Source organism: Rhinolophus hipposideros (assembly GCF_964194185.1).
Source record: "Rhinolophus hipposideros genome assembly, chromosome: 25".
Lineage (NCBI taxonomy): Eukaryota > Metazoa > Chordata > Mammalia > Chiroptera > Rhinolophidae > Rhinolophus > Rhinolophus hipposideros.
Window position 1 is genome coordinate 5,139,368 of NC_138071.1, and position 21,274 is coordinate 5,160,641.

General features: G+C 39.7%; 1 protein-coding gene across 2 annotated transcripts in view; it reads left to right on the forward strand.

Moving 5' to 3' along the window:
* CFTR (CF transmembrane conductance regulator) overlaps positions 1 to 21,274 on the forward strand; it is a 203,313-nt gene that overhangs the window by 137,908 nt on the left and 44,131 nt on the right. The window contains exons 24-27 of one of the 2 annotated variants that reach the window (XM_081038789.1): positions 7,986 to 8,075; positions 16,917 to 17,089; positions 17,680 to 17,785; positions 19,013 to 20,704. In XM_081038789.1, coding sequence (XP_080894915.1) covers positions 7,986 to 8,075; positions 16,917 to 17,089; positions 17,680 to 17,785; positions 19,013 to 19,213 — 570 coding nt within the window. In that variant the 3' untranslated portion in view covers positions 19,214 to 20,704. Of the gene's footprint in view, positions 1 to 7,985; positions 8,076 to 16,916; positions 17,090 to 17,679; positions 17,786 to 19,012; positions 20,705 to 21,274 lie in introns of those variants that run through there. The other variant, XM_081038790.1, reaches the window with a different exon arrangement.

Consider the following 21,274-nt stretch of genomic DNA (forward strand, 5'->3'; position numbering starts at 1 on the left):
TTAAAAAGAAAAAAGGAGAAGAAGAAAAAAAAAGGAAAAGGGAGTTAAAAATCCTAAAAGAACTATTTTTGTTTGCTTTTATAGTTTTTTTCTTCCTTCCATCTTTCTGACGCCACGCAGCCACAGTTCCCCCAAGACCTCTGACACAGACACCAGAGACCTCTGCGTCAATCAGGCACTTGTTCTCAGACACATAAAACCGGAACTTTGAACAAGAAACTTTCCTTTTCCCTCAGTGATCCCAAGACATCAGCTGTGGAATCACAAGATGTCATTAGTTTTGGCAAGTTCTTACAGTTTGTGTGTGTGTGTTTCTTTCTCCTGTTTTTCCCTCCTGTAGCTAGAGACTAATCTTGCAGAATGCACCAGCCTGGAAAACAGGGTATGGTGTACATTTCAAGGCGGGACCTTCTTTAATTTGTTGCACTTTCCCTGCGAGCTCTGAGAGCATGAGAGCGTGGAGTCCGAGCCTCAATTGGCTTTGGCAGATTGAACACCGAGACTTAAAATTGTTCATTAGCCTTGAACCTTGTTAAGCATTTAATTCCTGAAAAACAGAAAAATAACTCGAAAATGTATTTCTAAAGCTTCAGTACAAGTTTGAAAGGCTACAAGCTGTTTTGAGGGGATGCCTGCACCTATTCTTGCAATGAGACTTTATGATGTGAAGCTCATCCATGCCCACATGACTTCAGCCACAGGGCTGGAACATCTTTTGCTGTGATGGATATTACCTAGGCCAAAACACGTACCTGTAGATCTGAACAATCACATTGGGGGCACAGCACTTCTCATTCAGTTTAACGATAATTAACAATTGAATAATTTGTTATTCAACTCCTGCATGCTTAAAATTACAATGTGTACTGTAGATTCTATAGTTATATCAATGGTATTGAAGTCCCATTCCAACCTATGAGCTTCCAGTGAAGGAGCTTTAAAATTACATTCATTGCCATAAGCCAGAGATCACAGGAAGAAACGAAAATGATAAAAATAGGTAATTAAGTGTAGTAACGGGTCAGGTACAGGCTAGTGAGGGAGTGCTGTGGGACATTATGGGAGATAATCCCAGCCCAAGCCCTGTTGTCACCCTTCTATTGCGTCACTGTGGCCTTCCTGCTTATCTGCTCCCACTGCTGTGTTTTTCTCCTCATCATCTTCCTTGCATCTCTCCAGTGTATAACGCACACAAATTAAGATTTTTAAAGCAAACTTATAATTTTGTGATGTTCCAAGTCCAAAACCTTTTAGGGCACTCCTTCCTTCCCTGAATAAGGTCCAGAGTCTTCCATTTGTGGTTCAGATCCCTGACAGTCAGGACCCAACCCCACCTTTCCACACCGATCTACCACTGTTCACATCTGGGCACTTTTAACTTTCACTCAAGCTGGATTTACTATTGCATGAAAGATACCTCACTTTTCTCTCTTCTTTCCTCTGTTTATGCATTCCCTCTATCTGAGACAATCTTCTTTCACCATCCTTACTTTGTCATCGCAAATGTTAAACTCTGCCAGATGACCCTGACTCTGACCCTCCCCGCCACCTCCACTCCCACATCCCAGGCCCAGATGGGATCTAGAACTATGTTCAGAAATCTCCCCTTGCATTCTCTATGTCTTGTATTAGAATTATCTTTGTATTTGTTTAATTCCCACTCAGTATTACAAATACTTTGCAGACATTTTCTAGTTAAGAAAGCAGGCTATAAACACAAAATCATCACCAATCAAAGAAGACTAGTAAAAAAGTGTATAATAAAAATGCTAAATAAACATAGATTTTTTTTTTTCCTTGCTTAATTTTTCTGTCTTATATAGCACATAACACAATATCTTGCGTGGTAGGAATTCAATGTAAATTGTTTTGTGCTGAGTCATTAAATGCTTGATCTCTTTTGCAAGAGATGATGGCTCTACCAGTATCCAGATTTTACTAGTTGTGAAAGCTTAGGCAAGTTATTTAATTTCTCTGAGCTTTAGTTTCCTTGTCTGTAAAATGGATATACTGGTAGCAACACCATTATTGGGTGTTTGTGAGGACTAAGTAAAGTAATAAGTAAAAGTACTTAGTCTACTCCCTGTCATGTAGTTAATAAAATACACTGGGTTGTGGTGGTGGTTGTCATTTGTGGTTCCTTAAGGACAAGGAATCATGTCCCCTTCATCTTTTTTTTTTTTCCCCTTCATCTTTATATTGAGTTGAACATATATGCTGTAGGAATGAACAAATGGGTATGGACAGTTTTACAAAAAAGGTGATGATTAAGGTAGGCTATAAAGAGTCATAAAGTTTGTAGGTTTTAGAAGGGTTCTTGGCAGGGAGTTGTGGTGATGATTCCAGAATCCCAGGCAGGGATATTATGAACAAGTACAGAGATGGGAACAAGGAAAACATGGAGGGCAAAAGGCAGGGGATGCCATGTGTTAGGGGGCATTACGAGAAAGAGGGGAAGACTGGACAAGTACTGAAATGGCCCAGTGAGGAATGGCTTGATGTTTCTGAGCTAGGAAGTCGTGGTGAAAGGGTGGCACAAGAACATGCCATTGCTGGTAGTGTGTGGACCGTGAACTTCAGGTAGCAGAGAAATGGACTAAAAAACTCTTCATCTGTGTGGTGACAAAAGCAGTGAGGAGGACAGTGGAGATGGAGTGCTGAATTCAAGGGAGAAGAGAAAATGAACTAGTGTGGATATGAGGACAACACAATCTTACTCTTTCTGAGCCTATAAGTTTGACATCTTTGGTAATTTGGTCAGAGCTAGAAAACTTTTTCTTATGCTATCTCTGAAAAAGTATATACTAAAAAGTTGTCATATAAAAGGTTGAGAAACATTACATGACTTTACAGGTAACAAGAATTTGAACACCTTAGATGTAATCATTTACATACAAATAAATGGTATATACATTTATTTTATACATTTATTCTTTATTTGTTATAAACCCTAAGCATTTTTGACTAACAAATACTTTATTCACTTTATGCTCACTAATAGATGTTCTAAAAGCAAAGCAACATTTATTTTTAAACATTCTATAATTCAACCTTACATTCTTGAATTTTCATATTGGATGGATTTCTGTTGTACAGATTCAACTTATAATAAAAAATTTCAGACATTGCCAAAACACTGGATCAGTCACTGTGATGCTTATAAGCATTTGGGCCACATTTTAATAGAAATATACCTTACACACACACACACACACACACACACACACACACACACACACACAGAGAGAGAGAGATTCTATACATAGAATATACAATAGAAATATATGTATATTCATTCATGTATATTTCCCTTTTTAGCCAAAAGAAAAAAGCCCTATATCCTTAAGGATAGGAGTCATTTATCCCACTCATTTAACTTATTCTACATTCAGTGACCACAGAATCCAAACTGCTTTTTTGGTTGCCATTTGATGTCCAATGCTAAAACATATGCATGTTGCAGTGATATCTGACCAGCTCTGAGCACTCCATACAGGCTTGGCTCTCTCTACTGAGATGAGGAGTCAGCTTCAGGAAAGAGATTCGTCAGGCAGTGAACAATGGTGTTCTCTTCGGTCTTCCTTGAGTTCCAAGAATTGCTCTTTATACCATGCATATATGATATTAAGTATCAAATATTGCACATCCTAATTTTCCTATTGGTGAACAGTTTCTTAAAAGAGGGAGAGGGAATCAATGTGATTTATAGTTTCAGGTGTTGTTTTTTTTTTGCTGTACAATCAGTCTGAGTGTGTCACCTTGGCCAAGCTGTATAACTTCTCAGGGCCATGGCTGTTTCATTTGTAAACCAGGGAAAAGGACGTAAGTGACCTCCAAGGACCTCTCAGCTTCAGAGATGAGTTTGTGGAAACTTCAAACAGTTTAGAAAACAGAACTAAGACACCTACTGGCACCCCTGGAAGCAAGAGAGTGCCAGATACTGTTTATAAGACAGGAATGGAATGTTTGATTAATTGTACAAAATTGAATGTAACTGAACCAGTTCATTCAGTTAACTTTTCTTTAAAATTAAAGCATTAGTTTAATGCTAGACAATAAACTGTAAGCAACAGACCTACAGAGTTTCTGAATGGCATCAAATCCACTACGTCTAAAACTTTTGGATGTCTAATTTCAAGTTTTCTTCCTTTATAATTTTGAATATATATTTGAAATAAAAAATAATTAATATATAATATATTGCTACACATTTGATAATTTACATACAGATTATTAGGCTGTTAGAAAAAATTAGGCATACCGTTTCCCAAACAATTATATAGAGAGATCAAAGTTTTAATGGGTTATTCATATTATTGCTTTAAAGACTATGGGTTGTAGTAGTTATTCTTACAGAAGGAAGAAAACTAATATGTGCTGATTAGATGGGCAAACATCATCTGAGTATGATGTTTTTATGTATTTTTAATTTTATTTTCACATGAGCCCATTTATTCATTCAGGTAACCTTTGTTGGGCATATACTATGTATAATGCCTGTGTGTTAGTGACAGGGTACCCAGCAAAGTTATGATGTAGAAGAAGAGATGAACATTAGAAAAATGCTCACAAATGCGTGTATAATTTTAGTATTCACTGTAAGCTATGAAAGTAAAATACAGGTATTTGAGACCATATATCGAGAGAATGGTTAAAGGAAATGACATCTGAGACTTGAAGGCTGTAGCTGGCCATGGGAAGACTATATGAGATGAGATTCTTAGGCAGGGAGAATAAAGTGTGTGAAGAAACTGATGAAATAAAAGAAAGCTGTGTGGCTGGAGTGAAAAAGGGAGAGGCATAGAGAAGGGCACTAAATGAGCCAGAAGGAGTAAGAGGAGTTGAATCATGGAGTACCTATTGACCATTTTAAGTATTTTCTGTTTTGCCCTGAGTGCGATGGAAAGTCGCGGAAGGTTTTTCAAACGGTTAATGATGTAATCCACTTTATACTTGTAGTTACTGCTTTGGTTACTAAATAAGAATGGACTGGAAGGGAGGCAAGACGTCAAATAGGAGGTTCTTGCCCTGTTCCAGAGAGAGAGAGAGAGATGGATGGCTTAAACTATGTGATAGCCGTAGAAATAGAGAAATAAATGGATTTGAGATATATTTGGGGGAAACAATCCACAGCACTGATGACTGATTCCATTTGGGAGGATCAGGGAGAAAGATTCTGATCATTTATGACTCCCAAGTTTCTGGATTGAGGGGAAGAAGATGACACGTATCAAATTGAAAGCCAGAGATAGAGCAGGTTTGAGAAGAAAGGTGGCATTTCCCCATTTTATAGTGAAAACACTGAGGCTCAAAGAGATTTCGTTCCTATTCCTAGATAGAACTACTAGTCCAGAGCTGCATTACTATCCTGTTTCTGCAAGCCACATTACCTTTAATAACTTCCGTGTCTGCTTTGATGTTGTGATACTTTGGGCCTCCACCCACAGTTCTACAGAATAATGGCACTGCTTCTTTTGGCTGTAGTAAACATTTCCACTGTGCGGTTCTACTGGATATGTAAGTCTCCTTGAAACTTACAAAGACACTGGAGCCCATACAGAACTCAGGGCCTGCACAGGAAGAGGAAGTTAACCTCTCCATTGACGGCGCAGGAACTAAGCTGCGGCCAGGGGGATGGATGGCAGTGCTTTCAACCAGACTGTGCTCCTGAGTGCTGATGGACAATTTACAGACCCATAGGGGTGATCCTGCCCAACGTTTAATGTTTCCTGAGCTCCAGATGAGAGAAGAAACCTGGTCCATGGAGGACATGAGGCATTTTTTCTTGGTGGTGAGGAGCACAGGTGTGAAGACAAACACCCTTGGGTTCCATTAGCTAAGTGACCTTGTGACAGTCACTTAACTTCTCCCAGCTGTGATTTTTTTTACGTGCAACAATAGGATCTACCTCATTAGGTTGACATGAAGATGAAGCAATACACATGTAAAGTGCCTCACCTGGCACGTGGAACACCTGCCATAAACCAGAGTTCTGTGATCCAGGTGCTTACTTCCCAGTGAAGACAACTTTCTGAAGCATATACTGTATTTCTCCGAAAATAAGACCTATCCAGACCCTCGGCTCTAATGCGTCTTTTTTAGTAAAAATTAATATAAGACCTGGTATTATATTGTATTGTATTATATATCAATCATATCATATCATATCATATCATATCATATCATATCATATCATATCATATATCATATGTATCATATCATATCATATACCTGGTCTTTATTATAGTAAAATAAGACTGGGTCTTATATTAAGTTTTGCTCCAAAAGATGCCTTAGAGCTGATTGTCTGGATAGGTCTTATTTTCGGGGAAACATGGTAATACATTGTCTGATACTTGCTAATCTTCACAGTTGTTCATTTCTGTCCTTCTCAGTAATGCTAGAAACCTTGATATAAAGAACCACAATATTCAAAGAAAAAAATATGAAAAATAGTAAGTGGCAAAATTCCATTGGCAAACCTTTGAACTTTAGTTACTAAATTAACGCAATGACTTAGATAATGAATTGACTCAAGTACTCAGAGCCACATCCTGTTAGAATTCCCCCATAATGCCTTTTGTCTGCTCTCTTTAACTTATTTAGACATAACTTCCATTCACCTGGAAGCTTGGTAGAGAATGTACAGACATAGCCACCAAATATCTTATGATCCTAAGAGTCATCTATTGATCTCTTACATCTACTTCCTTAAAGCAATACGGGCATCCTTTAGGAAGATGATTTTGCTGCAGGTTAAATAAGACAAGCCTAAGGCTTCTGTTGCCCTCTCCAGAGGGTTCCCGAGATATTTGGCAAAGACTTTGTTGTTTAAGCCATAAATTATGCCTTGGAGAAGAAAGTCTCTAATGTGACTGTCCTTGAGCTTGGTTGCCATAGTGAGGATCCTCTCCTTTTGCCTGAGCAGCACAGACACCATGAATCTGGAGCTGACCTGCCGTGTGCTCTTCCTTACAGATCAGATGGGCACGGAGCATTCTCTCTGTCTAAGGCAATTTGTGAAAACTAGGCTTGTAGGAATTCAGTTCTTAATTCTCCTTACTGGATGTTAGTAACCAAAGGCAAAAGGATAAAGGCAAAGAAAATAATTATTCTGAATGTTAACATCCAAAATATTTTTCAGTTCACCCTTAGGCACAAAGAGAGAACTAAATATTATTGTGGTATCAATATTTGCCAGTGAGGCAGCGACTTTCTTTTGAAACATTTGTTAATCGTATCGGTCTGACTTAGTAGACAGTGATGGAAGCAGCGTGTCTCAGGGTAGTAGCTGCGCAGGACTCTGTGCTGGGAAGTAGACTGTCATTGTGTTTTGGCAGCAGGTTCGGTCTCATTGGCCTCCTTCCCTCTGTAACATGCATTCAGTTAAACAAATATTTGATTTCCACTCTTTCACTGATTTCCAAGTTGTGGCCCTCTCCTGTCGCTGTCTGGTTTTGGAAGGAGAGGTGTGCTTTGGTTTATAGACCAGATGAACATGTGTGTTTAAGTAAACATCTGTAAACTCAAACCATTTCAAAGTCCCTTGGGAAGCTAGGTTTATAAAAGAAATCCAAGGAAAAGACATTAACTAAATAGAAATTTATTCTGATAATTGTGACTCATAATCTTATAACTTTTACCTGTTTAATTTTACATTGTGTTTGCTTGTAGTAAGGACTATTGCTAGGAATAAAAATTTAATTTCCCACAATTTATAATGATCTTAATTTCTTTATCCTAAGGACATTGGGGTTAGAAACATGTTCACAAGGGGCTTCAAATGTAGCTACATTTTATTTCTTAAAAAATGGTACAAAGCAAATATGGGAAAACTTTAAGAAAACTAGATGGTAAGTACATGGGTGGGTGTTATATTATTTTTAAATATTTTTTCTGCTTGAAATTTTTCACAATAAAGCAGGGGGGAAAATTAAAAATGTTTAGATTATTCATGCTTTCCTCTTTTTTCCTTCTTGTTATAGAAAGTATTTATCTTTTCTGGAACATTTAGAAAAAACTTGGATCCCTATGGACAATGGAATGATCAAGAAATATGGAAAGTTGCAGATGAGGTAAGGCTGCTAACTGAAATATTTTGAAAAAGGTAGTTCATACGCACTTTAGAGTGGTTGTGATAGCTGAGATAAATTTACATGCTTTTGTTCATGCACGCGTGTGTATGTGTGCACAACTTTAAAATGGAGGACTCTGACATACCTGGAGCACCCAGTATTTTGGATTAGAGGCATCCCTCCACCCCATAATGCTTAGTCTCCAACTACCAGGCCCCAGGGGTAGCATTACTTTGGCCTTTTTCCTTTCCAATGTGCACCAGCGAGACATGAGCTAGGAGACCCAGGCACACCAGGACTGTTTCTGACACAAAGAATCATTGTCCACACTTTCCCATCTACTCCCTGTGTGGGTTCTGGTTTCTACCTTAAGGAGGAGGCTTGGACATGATGTACTTCTCTCGGAAGTGTGGGTTCTACACAGAAGGATGGTTGTCATTCTAGAGCATCCACCGATGACCACAGTCTTCTCTAAGCCACCAGGAGTCAGCTGCCTTTACAGAATGTGACAGCTATGAGCACTTCTAGGCACAAGGCCACGTGACCCAGATGCTGCATGCTCCATTTCTTGAGGTCATTAGGACACCATATAGGATATATATTGACTAAAATATAATCAGAATTCCTAAATAACACCAATAGGTGGTTTATTCTAATTGAAGGCATTATACAGAGAAATTTGGGAGGAGGGGAGAAAGCTAGAGTGAGACTCTTGATTCCCTTAAAGAACACCCTAGCTGTAACTGACAATTCTTTAACTATAGGATCATATTAAAGAAAGGAGGAATGTAAATTGCTCTGTTTCATGAAACTTGAGGCTTAAGTCCAAAGCTCTGGATGGTGACAGATTACAATTATGGGACCTAAGAACATTGGGATTCAAAGGTCTTCTTAGAGAACAATGTTGGCCCACGATTTCCTGCACTGTTGGTACTTGTAGCCCAGTTCTCTTTATCCCAAATGTTCTTTCCCTTTCTGCAGAGTGGATCTTGCCAAGTTTGAAATATCTGTGAGTGTTAAACACTTACCCACTGAGTGCCTAACCTTAACATGCCCCTAATAAAATGCGCTTAGATTAACTGTTTTCAGTATCAGAGTTTCCTTATTACCCAACAAACAGGGGCTTTAAAGAAAACATTAACTAAATTGCAAGTGACACATTTTAACATCTTTCATGTGACTTCAGAGAATGAATGATAGGAACATAATGTGGTGGGAGCAAAATGGGAAGGAAGACAGTGGACTTTATAAAAATTGGCAAGTATTGCCAAGTCACAGTAAAATGTACAGGAAATCAAGATCATCAAAACAGTTAAAATGTTAGAAGACATTGTTAAGATTTTAAATACCAATAGAATGCACTTTACCTGTTTAGATTTTTATTTGATCAAAGGTATTTAGGTATATCTTTTTACTGATCCTCTTTGTAATAATTTGCTATTCATAAACGGACATGTTGATGCTATCCTTACGTTAATGTCATGTGCTTTGAGCAGTGGTGATACGTTTTTGTTGTGGAGGCCTGAAAATAGCATACAAACAAATAAGCTACTGCAGAAAACGTGTTGGTTTAAAAGTTATAGGGCCTGAGCTTTAGTCCCAAATGGTTGATCATATAACTTATCCAAACAGGAATATTTGGGGGGGTGTCAGTTTCTAAACTGGATAGGATACTGGCACAAAAAGTGTAATGGATGACACAGAGCAAATTGGGATTCCTGTCATCTCATCGAGTCCTCTCTGTGATCTTAGTGTGATTTGTGTCTCTGGAGGAAAACAAACTGAGTGATGGCAGATGGCCAAACTCCTGAATCCCATCCAGATCCTGCCTCCTTCATGATCCCTTTCCCCTAAATGAAAATCACAGTACATGCAGTGACAGCATCAGACCAAGAAACACTTGACTTCTAGCTTGGATCTGGACCCAATGTCCAGTGTGAAAGCGCTTTTTTTTAATTATTAGTTTCAGGTGTACAAAACAGTGTAATAGTTAGACATTTATACCCCTCACAAAGTGATAACCTGTGAAAACAGACACATAGATCAATGGGACAGAATAGAGAGCCCAGAAATAAATCCATGCCTACATCATCTTTTAATCTATGACCAAAGGAAGCAAGAATTTACATTGGGGTAAAGACAGTCTATTCAATAAATGGTGCTGGGAAACCTGGACAGACATGCAAAAAAATGAAGCTGAACCACTTCCTTACACCATATACAAGAATAAATTCAAAATGGATTAAAGACTTAAATGTAAGATCTGAAACCATAAAACTCCAAGAAGAAAATATAGGAAGTAAATTTGCAGACATTACCAGGAGTAATATTTTTATTGATATATCCCCTTGGGCAAGGGAAGTAAGAGTGTGAAACCTTATCTTTGCTGATCTGGAGTAGACTGTGTGAAGTTTTGAGGTTCGTGCCTACTACTAAGCTGACCCCAACAGCTCCCTGTCCCTTTGTGCCCTCGGCGCCCACCTTCATCTTGGCATTCTGTAAGCTGAGATGGTCTAATTTCCCCATCCCCAAACAACTCAGGCCACGTAGCTTCTCCTCAGGAGCACTGACTTAATTAGCCGTGTAGGCAAAGAGTCTCAAAGAAGGTGGAATCCCAACGGGGAGAAAGACCCCTAGCATTGTGGCTCAGTAAATTAGTAATGTGACTTTTTATGCTTATGTGTATAATGGGTCCATCCCAGTGCCTGACAAATAGTAGGTACTAAATAAATGTTAGCTATTTAATCATGTTTCCACCTGGGTTTCACCTGGCCAGCTCTCAAATGTTGTGGTTTGACGGAATCCTCATTTTTGTCTTATTTTATCTATTCACACTGAGGAATGACATGCATCCTCTTGGCTCTAATACCTCTGTGCTGATGACTCCCACATATGCCTGTTCCCAGAGCTCCCTGTCCAACGCCTCAGTGTGGACCAGCACCTCACATCCACATACGTGAGCTTCTCATGTGCCCACCCACACGACTGTCCTGTGTTCCTCCTCGCAGTGAATGGGTTCACCATCCTCCAGTGCGTGGAGCCATGACTGGGCTCATTCTTGATGCCTGCTTTCTCCACCCATTTCCATATATCAGGTCCTGTCCAGGCTGTCTCCTGCAGATATCTAGAATGTGTTCACTTTTCCTCATCCCCATCTGACACATAACAACTCTTCTTTGGAGTTTTGGAAGAGGCTCCTTGCTGGTTTCCCTCTCCTGGGCTCCCCACAGTTCATTTGGCACTTTGCAGCTCTGGTGAGCTTTCTAAACCCTCCATCAGATTTCTTGTTTCTCCCCTTTCCATGACTCCATATGGCCCGTTGGACAAAGCCTGCACTACCTAGGGTAGCTGACAAGTTTTTTCATGATCTGGTCTCTCCCTGCCCCCTAAACTCACTCTTCACCCTCCCCCGCTACCCAGGACTCAGTTCTACTGAATTTCTCTGGTTTCTCTAAAGCACTGTGTGCTCTCTGTTCTCCAGAAGCTTCTCTTGTGTTGTCCTCTGTGCCTGGGACACGCTGCCAATCCTTCACCGCCTGCTCCTGGCATCATTCAGGCCTCTCCTCACACATTGCTTTTTTCCAGAAATGTGTCCCGATGTTCCAGGTCTGAGAGAGGAACCCCTCCAAGGTGGACCCTATTCCTATGTCCCTTTCATTGCATTCTTCACACAGGGTAGAGATTTGCCTCTTAATATGTCCTTGTCCCCCACCAGACTGTGGGGTGCTTGAGGACAGGGATGATGCCTATTGACCGAGGTATTTCTAGTGCATAGAGTAGTGTTGGGCGCATGGATGGTGTTCAGTAAATATTGATTGATTTAATGGATAAATGAATGATTTAATTCATTTAATAGATAAAGGATTCATGTGTACTATATCATGAAAATAGCCTTCTGGTTAATGCACAGCAGGTGTCCCCATTAGCAATGCAGCTGCGGAGGCTTCAGAAGCCTCAGACTGGGCAGCAGTCACTGGCGATGCAGAAACAGCCCATCACTTGACTTCTGGTTCAGGGTTTCAGCAGAGCGAGCTTTCTCAGTGTATCCGTAATCTAGGCAGCAGGTCGGTTGGTTTTAGAATAAAAGCTTTTTTGGGTAATTGCTTGCTTTTTAGATTCCTTATGAAATAGTTTCCTTCTTTATACATTGATCGCCAGGTAAGTTATTTTTAGAGAGCAAGCTCAATAGCGGAAATTATGGCCTTTTAAGTTGACAATTTGCCCTGGAAAACCTGTAGAGTGGCAAAAGGAGTGTCTAAAAAGGAGTCGAGAGGGTCTCTTTTTATAACTGCACACTAGTGGACCATTCAGTCCAACCACAACTCACTTCTCTGGTTTTTGTCCTGTTTCCTTGTCATAAGAGCAAACTCTTGCTCCACAATAACTTTCCAGAGGACAGCAATCACAAAAGTCAAAGTCCTGGTCCTGTGCGGGCTGCTATATATTTCTTAGTCTGATGTGTCATAAAACAACATTTCTTTTAAATGACAGTTTGGAAGGTACATACAATTTATTACCCAACAGCGTAAAGCTGGCAGATTCTTGTATCCTAAAGTTCTTTTCTCCACAAATTGTTGATGCTTTTATTTTTAATACTAAGAATGAAAATAATTTAAAATGTTTAGATTGCAGTAATTTTTAATTGGGACAGAGCTAAGCTGAAGTTTGCATTTTTAATATATTTAAAAATGGATTGTGACAATAGTATAAATAATCTATGTTGGAAATATGTACTATGTGTGTACATTATTATTTAAAGGATTATGCTGTTAAAGATCACTAAATTAGATGATTCCTGTAGCAATTTCCATTTCAGTCTTTTTTTCCCATAGTACTTATCTCTGACTATTAATTTCCCGCTTATTATTTTTCTACCCATCTGGACCATGAGTTCTTTCAAGGCAGGGCCTAGTGTTATTCGACTTTGAATCCCAGGTCTGCCGTAGTACTTAGAATTTAATAAATTCTCACTGAGTCTAGTAAGGAATACATGACTAAGCAGTCTTACATCCAAGCAATCAGTTGGCGAATTTAAGCCATTCTTATCACCACATAGAGTTGCTAACAACTTTGCATCTTTTTAAAAACAATCCCTAGTCTATCTTGTTTCCCGTGTTTCCTCCAAAGCCTATCACAATATCTGGCATAAAATTTATAAACTTGTTAAATGTTCACTGACTTCAAAATTTAAAGTTTTACTAACTTATGTTGACCTTTCTGTAGTGAATATGATTTTAAAAGATTTTTACTATGCTTCATAGTGAGTAAAACAGTGAGAGAGAAGTGTTGTGAAATATACCCTAGACTGGTCTGTCTCACTGTCATTCCTTTGTTTCTAAATATTGACAGTGATATATACTTAAGTACTTAATTATTTACTGGTAGTAAAGAAATAGTTTCATTTGGGAAAAACACATACTTTGCTCAGGTCTTTATCACAGTAACACACTAAAATGGCTTTCCTCCTAGGGCCTTTGGAATCAGTGTGTGATTGATGGCCATCTGAAGGGAGAATACATGCTACGATATTCTTACTAAAATCTCAACCTTGTTACTAGGTGTAGAGCATAAATTAATTGTATTGCAGTACTTCCTGCAGTTTACTTCCCTAGCCAGGCCACTTATAAGGGGAAAATCTTACAAGTCTGATTGTCATCCCACAGTAGTGTGTCAGTGACCAGGCCCATGTCCTTGGGATTTTCTGGCTCCAACAATACTAATAATTACCGTGGATTAAGTGCTTATCATCTGCCACACTTTGTAGCAACCTATTTCAACATATTATCTCATTTAATCCTCATTAAATCCTTCAAAGTCTATACAAGCCTTTCCCCGTTTTTTTTAAGTAAGGTAAATGTGACAAAGTAACACACCAGACATTGTCGGCCATGAGTGAGTGTGAGTGGGTGGTGGAGTGCAGATTCCAAGCCACTTTTATTTGATTTCAGAGACCTATCTTGATCAGTACAGTACTTTACTTTTTATTGAAGTATAATTGACATGCATACTGACCATTAGTTTCAGGGGTACAACATAATAATTCAATAATTGTGTATATTGCAAAATTATCACCACAATAAGTCTAGTTAAGTTAATGTCCATTTCATCTGTACTTTTCTTGATGATTGATTTGGCTTAAAAATATCCTCAAATACTGCTGATTGATCTGAAATAAAATACTGAAATATCTCTCAGGGTTAAGGCACTTCTGATTTTATAATTAGATTTTAAGGGATTTTATAGTCTTAAAGATGAGAAAAAATATATATAGTCATGGGATGTAAAGTACAGCGTAGGACATATAGTCAGTGATATTGGAATAGCTGTGTACGGTGTCAGATGGGCAATAGACTTGGGGAGGTTGTCACTCTGTGAAGAGTATAAATGTCTAATCATTATGTTGTTTTGTACACCTGAAACTAATAAAAATAAAAAGATGAGAAAATAGGCAGGCAGAGTGACTTGTATTTAATATTAGATCGCACTCTGTCCTGGCAGAGCTAAACCCAGAACTCCTTCATTTATCATTTGTCATTCTTCCTTATGTTGGGATTCATTTATCATTTATCCACATGTGTGTGTTTTGTTTGGCCAGCATTCTAGGAGCTCAGTACATACCTGTTGAACACATAAGCGAGTGAGTGAGGCTCGCGGCTCATCTAGTATTGGCAGTGGGGCACAGAGCTAAAAAGCACAGGTCTTTACCTCAAGAAACTGACCGTCTAACAGGGAATCTTGCACAAATAGCACCAGGGCCAGATGTCTGGCTACCCTACAGGATGATCAGAGATACTCAGAAGAGTATGTCACGGTGTGCAGGGAACTACGAGCTGTTTGTGCCGCTGGAAATAAGAGTGGAGGGGACTCGATTCTGGATCTGTAAATGTCATGTAAGAGAGCTCAGGAAGTTTTGTTCTGTCAGGAAGAGATTTAAAAGAGAAATAAGATGTTCAAACCTGTATTTTAGAAGAATCCCTGGGGTGTTTGTGTGGTGAACTCGCCAATTGACAACTTGGGATTTACAGTGATGGTCTGGCCTAGGGTTGCTGTAATAGGGTTGGCGAAGAGAAGGATTTAAGAAGTATTTGGAAGATGTCCAGAGTTGAAGGTATAGATTTGAAAAACCATTAGCTTATCTGTGGTAATTGATACTCTAAAAATGAATGAGTTCTCAGGAGAGTTTGGAAAGTTGTGGGGCAGGAAGATTAATATTCAATGGACGGGGGAAGAGTTGCCCACACATGATAATAGGCAGAAATCGTCAAAGATTGGGGGTTTCTCCTAAGCCAAGGAGTCAGTGTTTGAAGAAGGAAAACATACTCTGTACTGTGAGGCAGCGAAGACAGCAGCTGCACACTAAGTGTTTGAGATTTCTAGATGGCAAAGGGGCTAGATACTGAATCACGGCTAAGGGAGAATCTGGAGGCAAGTGAGGGCTTTTGTTTCTGGTCTAAGATGGGAGCGGCTGTAGCAGGTTCACAGACTGAAGCCAAGAAAAATCAAGAAGTTGAAGACAGAAAGAGAGAACACAGGTGCTCCAACTCCTCACCCAAAGTCCTTTATTCACATTCTCAGCTACTTGGATGGGAAAGTTTTATGTTTGAGTCTTCCGGGATACATCAGAGTAGTCCCCTTGTCGAATTAATATGTTTCAATTCCCTTCTATCGCAGAAACTGTTTCCAAAATTCACTAATTCTCACATAGTGAAATGGCTTTAATGAGAACCCAGTCAAGGAAAGGAGTGTCATCTGCAGTATGTATCACGGGCACATAGTAAATGTGTGTGAACAAACACACTGATGCGGGCCTCCTCTGCACTCATGGCAGAACTCAGGAGTCTTTCTGAAGACTCTCGTGCTGCCTGTATTCCAGTTAGTATTACATCTTTCCTCCCAGACTAAATCCCAGGCTTCCCAAGGGCAGAAGACAATCACCTATGTATCTCATTAGCCCTCAAACTCTCAGCAATACTTAGCAAAAAAATAAAAAATAAACATTAATGCATATTTATCTGAATAAGTGTCAAGAGCTAAGATACTTCAGATATTTCTGTCTTATTTTGAAAGAATGGGTTTCTATATCTTGTTGGCATTTTCAGCCTATTTTTTCCTATCTACCTTATAAAAACAAGCCATTGCTCTAACACAACTCTGATATTCCACCTTGATATCTAAACACGTTTAAATCTCCTAATAATACACTATTTTAACTCCAGGATTTTTTTTACTTCATAGTTTCATCAATTTCTTAGAATCAGTTTTTATGAATTGAAGAGATGAAAAGCAAATTGCCTTATGTATTTTGGAAAAGCTCCCGCTTGATTCTTTTTACGCTACTTTTTACGCTCTATTATGACAGTAGAGGATGGTAGGCAGCCTAAAAGACTCTGCCATGATGAAGTAAATGACTGCATTTCTTTACATATTAGCATTTCTAGCACGTATTAGTTGTGTTGTAATTATTTGAGTATGTCTTCATAAGCCCCGAACCTTGCAGGGGCATGTGCCATTTATCATTTCTTTAATCCCTATTGGGATACCTGACACATAATAGGCACGCATTGAAAATTTCCTGAATGAATGAAATGCAGAGCTGAGACAAGTCATAAAGTGACTTTAGAGCTGCCAAGGTTATACATAGACTTTTGTTCCGTCAAACCCCCCAAAATTGCAGGAGTGGCGTATGTGTATGTGGGGCGGGAGGGGAGGGGTGATGTGATATTTAAACTTTTAAAACTCCTTTGTGTCTTTTTAGATTGTCAACATCTCGAATGTTTTTAACCTGGTGGCATGTGAACCATCCTTTCTGAGCACAGTGTTTTCCCTCGGTCTTTTCTGTAGGTTGGACTCCGATCTGTGATCGAGCAGTTTCCGGGGAATCTTGACTTCGTCCTTGTGGATGGGGGTTTTGTCCTAAGCCATGGCCACAGGCAGCTGATGTGTTTGGCCAGATCTGTGCTCAGCAAGGCCAGGATCTTGCTGCTTGATGAGCCCAGTGCTCATCTGGATCCAATGTGAGTTTCAGCATCCCTGATACGGGCCCACACGGGAGCAGCGTCACTGAGACCTGCTCCACACCAACACAAATTCCCAGTAGGCTGTCGGGTCTGCGAGTGGAGGAAGCGCCTTCACACAGGAAACAACTGCCCAGGGGAAAAGTCACCATTTGACATCAGCACGAGAGCTTATTTCCTATCATAAGAGCCCTGGGTTCTCTTCTGAGTGCAGTTCCGGTATTTCATACAAACTCCCCCTTTTCAATCCACAGTAGGATATTTAGCTACATAGGCATACTCTGACCCTTATGATATATTTTCCTTTCTATTTCATTTCTATAATAGGAACTATTTATAGTACAAAAGAACTACTAGTGAGTCTACATAATGAAAAAAAATGTACCTCTGTGAAATTTTCTTCAAGAAAATTTTGATGGAAACTTTGAATCTATCCTATGGTTGGAAAGTTTTTGTGGCTGACTCTATATTACCGTTATGTTAAAAGTATTTAAAGAAAGATAAGTAATTTAAAGAGGTATGTTATCAAGGGTGCAGGCAGATTATTGGCGTTGTGTGATGTTATGTGTGGTATTTTCTCTCTTTTCTAGAACATACCAAATCATTCGCAGAGCTCTAAAACAAGCGTTTGCTGATTGCACCGTGATCCTCTGTGAACACAGGATAGAAGCAATGTTGGAATGCCAGCGATTTTTGGTGAGTGTTTATACTTTACCTAAGATCTAATTTCTCCTTTAATCCTTGATAACAATCTCTCGTGTGATAGTTCTTGCAAATCGCAGCAATGTACAAGTTCTTCCTTAAAACGTGTGTCATAGAGCCATCCAGCTTCACTCAAAAGAGATACACAAGCTTCTCACTTTGGTCTGAGCTATGAGGTGAGGCTGGAATTCAGTAAATCCAAAATAGCAGCATGTTACTAAGTTACATGAACACGCTGGAGCGTCCATACTTTTTGAGTCCTTTATTTTGTGGATCGAGTCATAAGAAAGACTAAGTACTTACGCGTTCAGTAACTAAGTCTCCCTTGGACGGGATCCAGGACAGGCCTGCATTGTCTTGCAATCTCACGTATGGTTTTAATGCAGTCGTGGAAAGGCTTGTTTCATTTTTCTAGTCATTAGGTGGAGCTCAGGGGAGTGCCTCTCCCAACCACCTCCTCGCTGTGCTTTCAGAACTGTCACAGATTCTTTCAAGTGATGTTTACAAATTCTCTTGGGTTTAGTCACAAGGAAGTTTGGAGGATGATGTATCACGTCATTTCTGTTAAGGCTTTTGAGGTTCCTGGAGGTAAATGCTTCCCTTACTGAAGGATTGTTATTACCATTATTATGACTAATCTTCAGCTGACAAATCAGGAGGCCGACTCACAACCTCTTGCCCTGCTGTGGTCAGGGTCGGGTGACTGGGTTAAAGCCCTTCTCTTTTCTGGCCTTGGGTTTGCTCGACTTGAACACGTGAAGAGGCGTATTAAGATCGGGCCTCCTGAGTGACTTGGAATCATTACACTTCACTCCCGTTGAATAGGTTCAACTCTTTATCATGCTGTGGACGTATACTCATTTTTAAAGTAATATGTAAGGGATCTAACAAAAATCATTCTGCTTTACAAAGCAGCCTTAGCTCCTGTAACGTTCTCTGAAGAAGGACATTGCTCAGTACTATTCTAATTTAAAAAAAAAAACAAAAACAAGTCTCCCAGCTGCTAAGTAGGAAGTTACAGCTGATTTCACAGAAGCTCCATAAAGCAAGAGGACTAGAGGACTCAGCAGTGACATGAGACAGCCCCGGCTGTTCACACTGCCTGCCCCTGGACGCTCTTTTCTTCTGGGCTTTTCCTGCCTCTGAGCCTTTGCCAGCTTCTGTCCTTGCTCTGGCCGCCCTGCCTTCTGCCCACGAGCTCACTAACGGCCACTTCCCTAGGTCATAGAGGAGAACAAAGTGCGGCAGTACGATTCCATGCAGAAGCTTCTGAGTGAGAAGAGCCTCTTCCAGCAGGCCATCAGCCCCTCGGACCGGCTGAAGCTCTTCCCCCAGCGGAGCTCCAGCAAGCACAGCTCACGATCCCAGATCACTGCCCTCAAGGAGGAGGCAGAAGAAGAAGTGCAAGACACCAGGCTGTAAAGCAGCATGAGCGTGTGCGTGGACGCTCTCCTGGAGCTACAGAACACAAGGATGAATAACGCTAGTTTTAAAAAGGCAACATTTTAGGGAGAGGAATTAAGGACATTCACATAATTCTGGATGAATGGCTTCCTGGCAATGGTCAAATTGTATGAAAGGTACTTCAAATCCTTGAAGATTTACCACGTCTGTTTGCAAGCCATATTTTCCTGAAAGCTTTTTTCCTTGGTAGTCGTTGGGAAGGTGGCTATAAATGTCAGCCAGCTTAATTGTTCAACGTAGTGAAATTTGCTAATTTGTATTATCGGAGAAGAACTGTAATCATGCTATGTAGAGATGCAGTGAAGTAATGATAACTGGAAACTTTAGTGTTTGTATTCCTTTTTCTCTACTCTCTCTGAGATATTCAAAAACTACTGTGTTTGTTGAGCATGTGCCGTTACCAAGCAAATATCTGAATCCTGTGAGAGTCACACAACAGCCTGTCAAAATACGTACCATGCAACATCTGGGGATCAGTCAGGAGAGAGGACTTCCTGATCCTGGAAATCAGGGTTAGGACCATCCAGCTCTATCAAAAATCCAGATAATTCAGATATCAGAATATCTCCCTTACCTGGGAAAAGGGCTGTTACCGTCCCAGCCAGGGAAGGCACAGGAGAGCTCTCTTGATGCAAAAGTTGACATGCCTTTCCCCAGCTTCCAGAAAGCAATCAGCTCATAAAACCTCTGACATGCAGAAAAGTTGGAAAAATACTTTAATGCAAACTGGTGCAAGAAAACCGTTTTTACCACAGGAGCTCTAGGTAGAGGGTGTGCAGGCAGATAGGGCACTCCAGGTAGATGTTCACGAGATCCAAAGATCCAGGTGTACATGGGGTGATGTGGTGTGTTTTCAGGCTAGCTCTATGCACTTCATAAAGTAAATACTGAGTGAGAGAGAGAATGGGAGATACACTAAAGAAGAGTCAATCATGAATTCATTTTAGATGCTTCTGGTTTATAATTTTGTGATGCAAATGAAATTTTCTCTAGGAAATATTATTTATTTTAATAATGTTTCAAACTCATATATAAATGACTGTATTTTAAGAATGATTATATTTTGAATTATATTTGTATAACTTTTTTATATTGGAAATGCTGACTTTTAATGGCAGTTGCTATTTTTATGATACATTATGTTAAAACTGGGGGGGTGGGAGGGGAAAATTTAGGGTGATATTGGCCGGAGGCTGTGAATTGCCTTGATGGTGTGGAGAGAAGCATTACGGCTCACACAGGTGTTGTGTAGACCTGTATGACTGCTGGCCAGCACACAGGTTCCCTCTTAGATGCAGGTCTAAAGAAAACAGAACCACAAAATCAGACCACTTTTATTAGGGACACAGGGCCTCTCTATAACTCCATCCTGACCCGAAAGATTGCATTCTATTTATTACTGTAAGAAACTACCATGTGTCAATAAAATCCACATATTTGTGTGAAACTTAGCTGTTTTCAGATGTGTTCATTAATCGTGTCTCATTAATCTCTTACTTCAGTCTCTAAGGCTCATGGAACACACACCACGAAGCTTTCCTTTAGATACAGCTTCTTGAGAGTCCCACATGAGTGAAGACACTTAAAAAATTGTTTCTTTTTTGAAATTGTGATAAAACATACATCACCATTTGTAGGTGCACAGTTCAGTGGCCTTTGGTACACGCACATTGTTGTACAATCATCATCATCACCATCCATCCACAGAACTTTTTTCTATCTTGCAAAATTGAAACTCTGTAGCCATTACATAAAACTCCCTATTTGTCCCTTCCCCCAGCCCCTACCAACCACCATTCCACCTTCTGCCTATGAATTTGACTACTCTAAGTACTTCATATGAGTGGAATCATGTATCCTTTTATATGATTAGTTTATTTCTGTTAGTATAATGTCTTTAAGATTCATCCATGTTCTGGCCTTTGTCATAATTTTCTTCCTTTTTAAGACTAAATGATATTCCATTGTATGTATATGCTGCATTTTGTTTATCCATTCACTAGTCAATGAACACTTAGG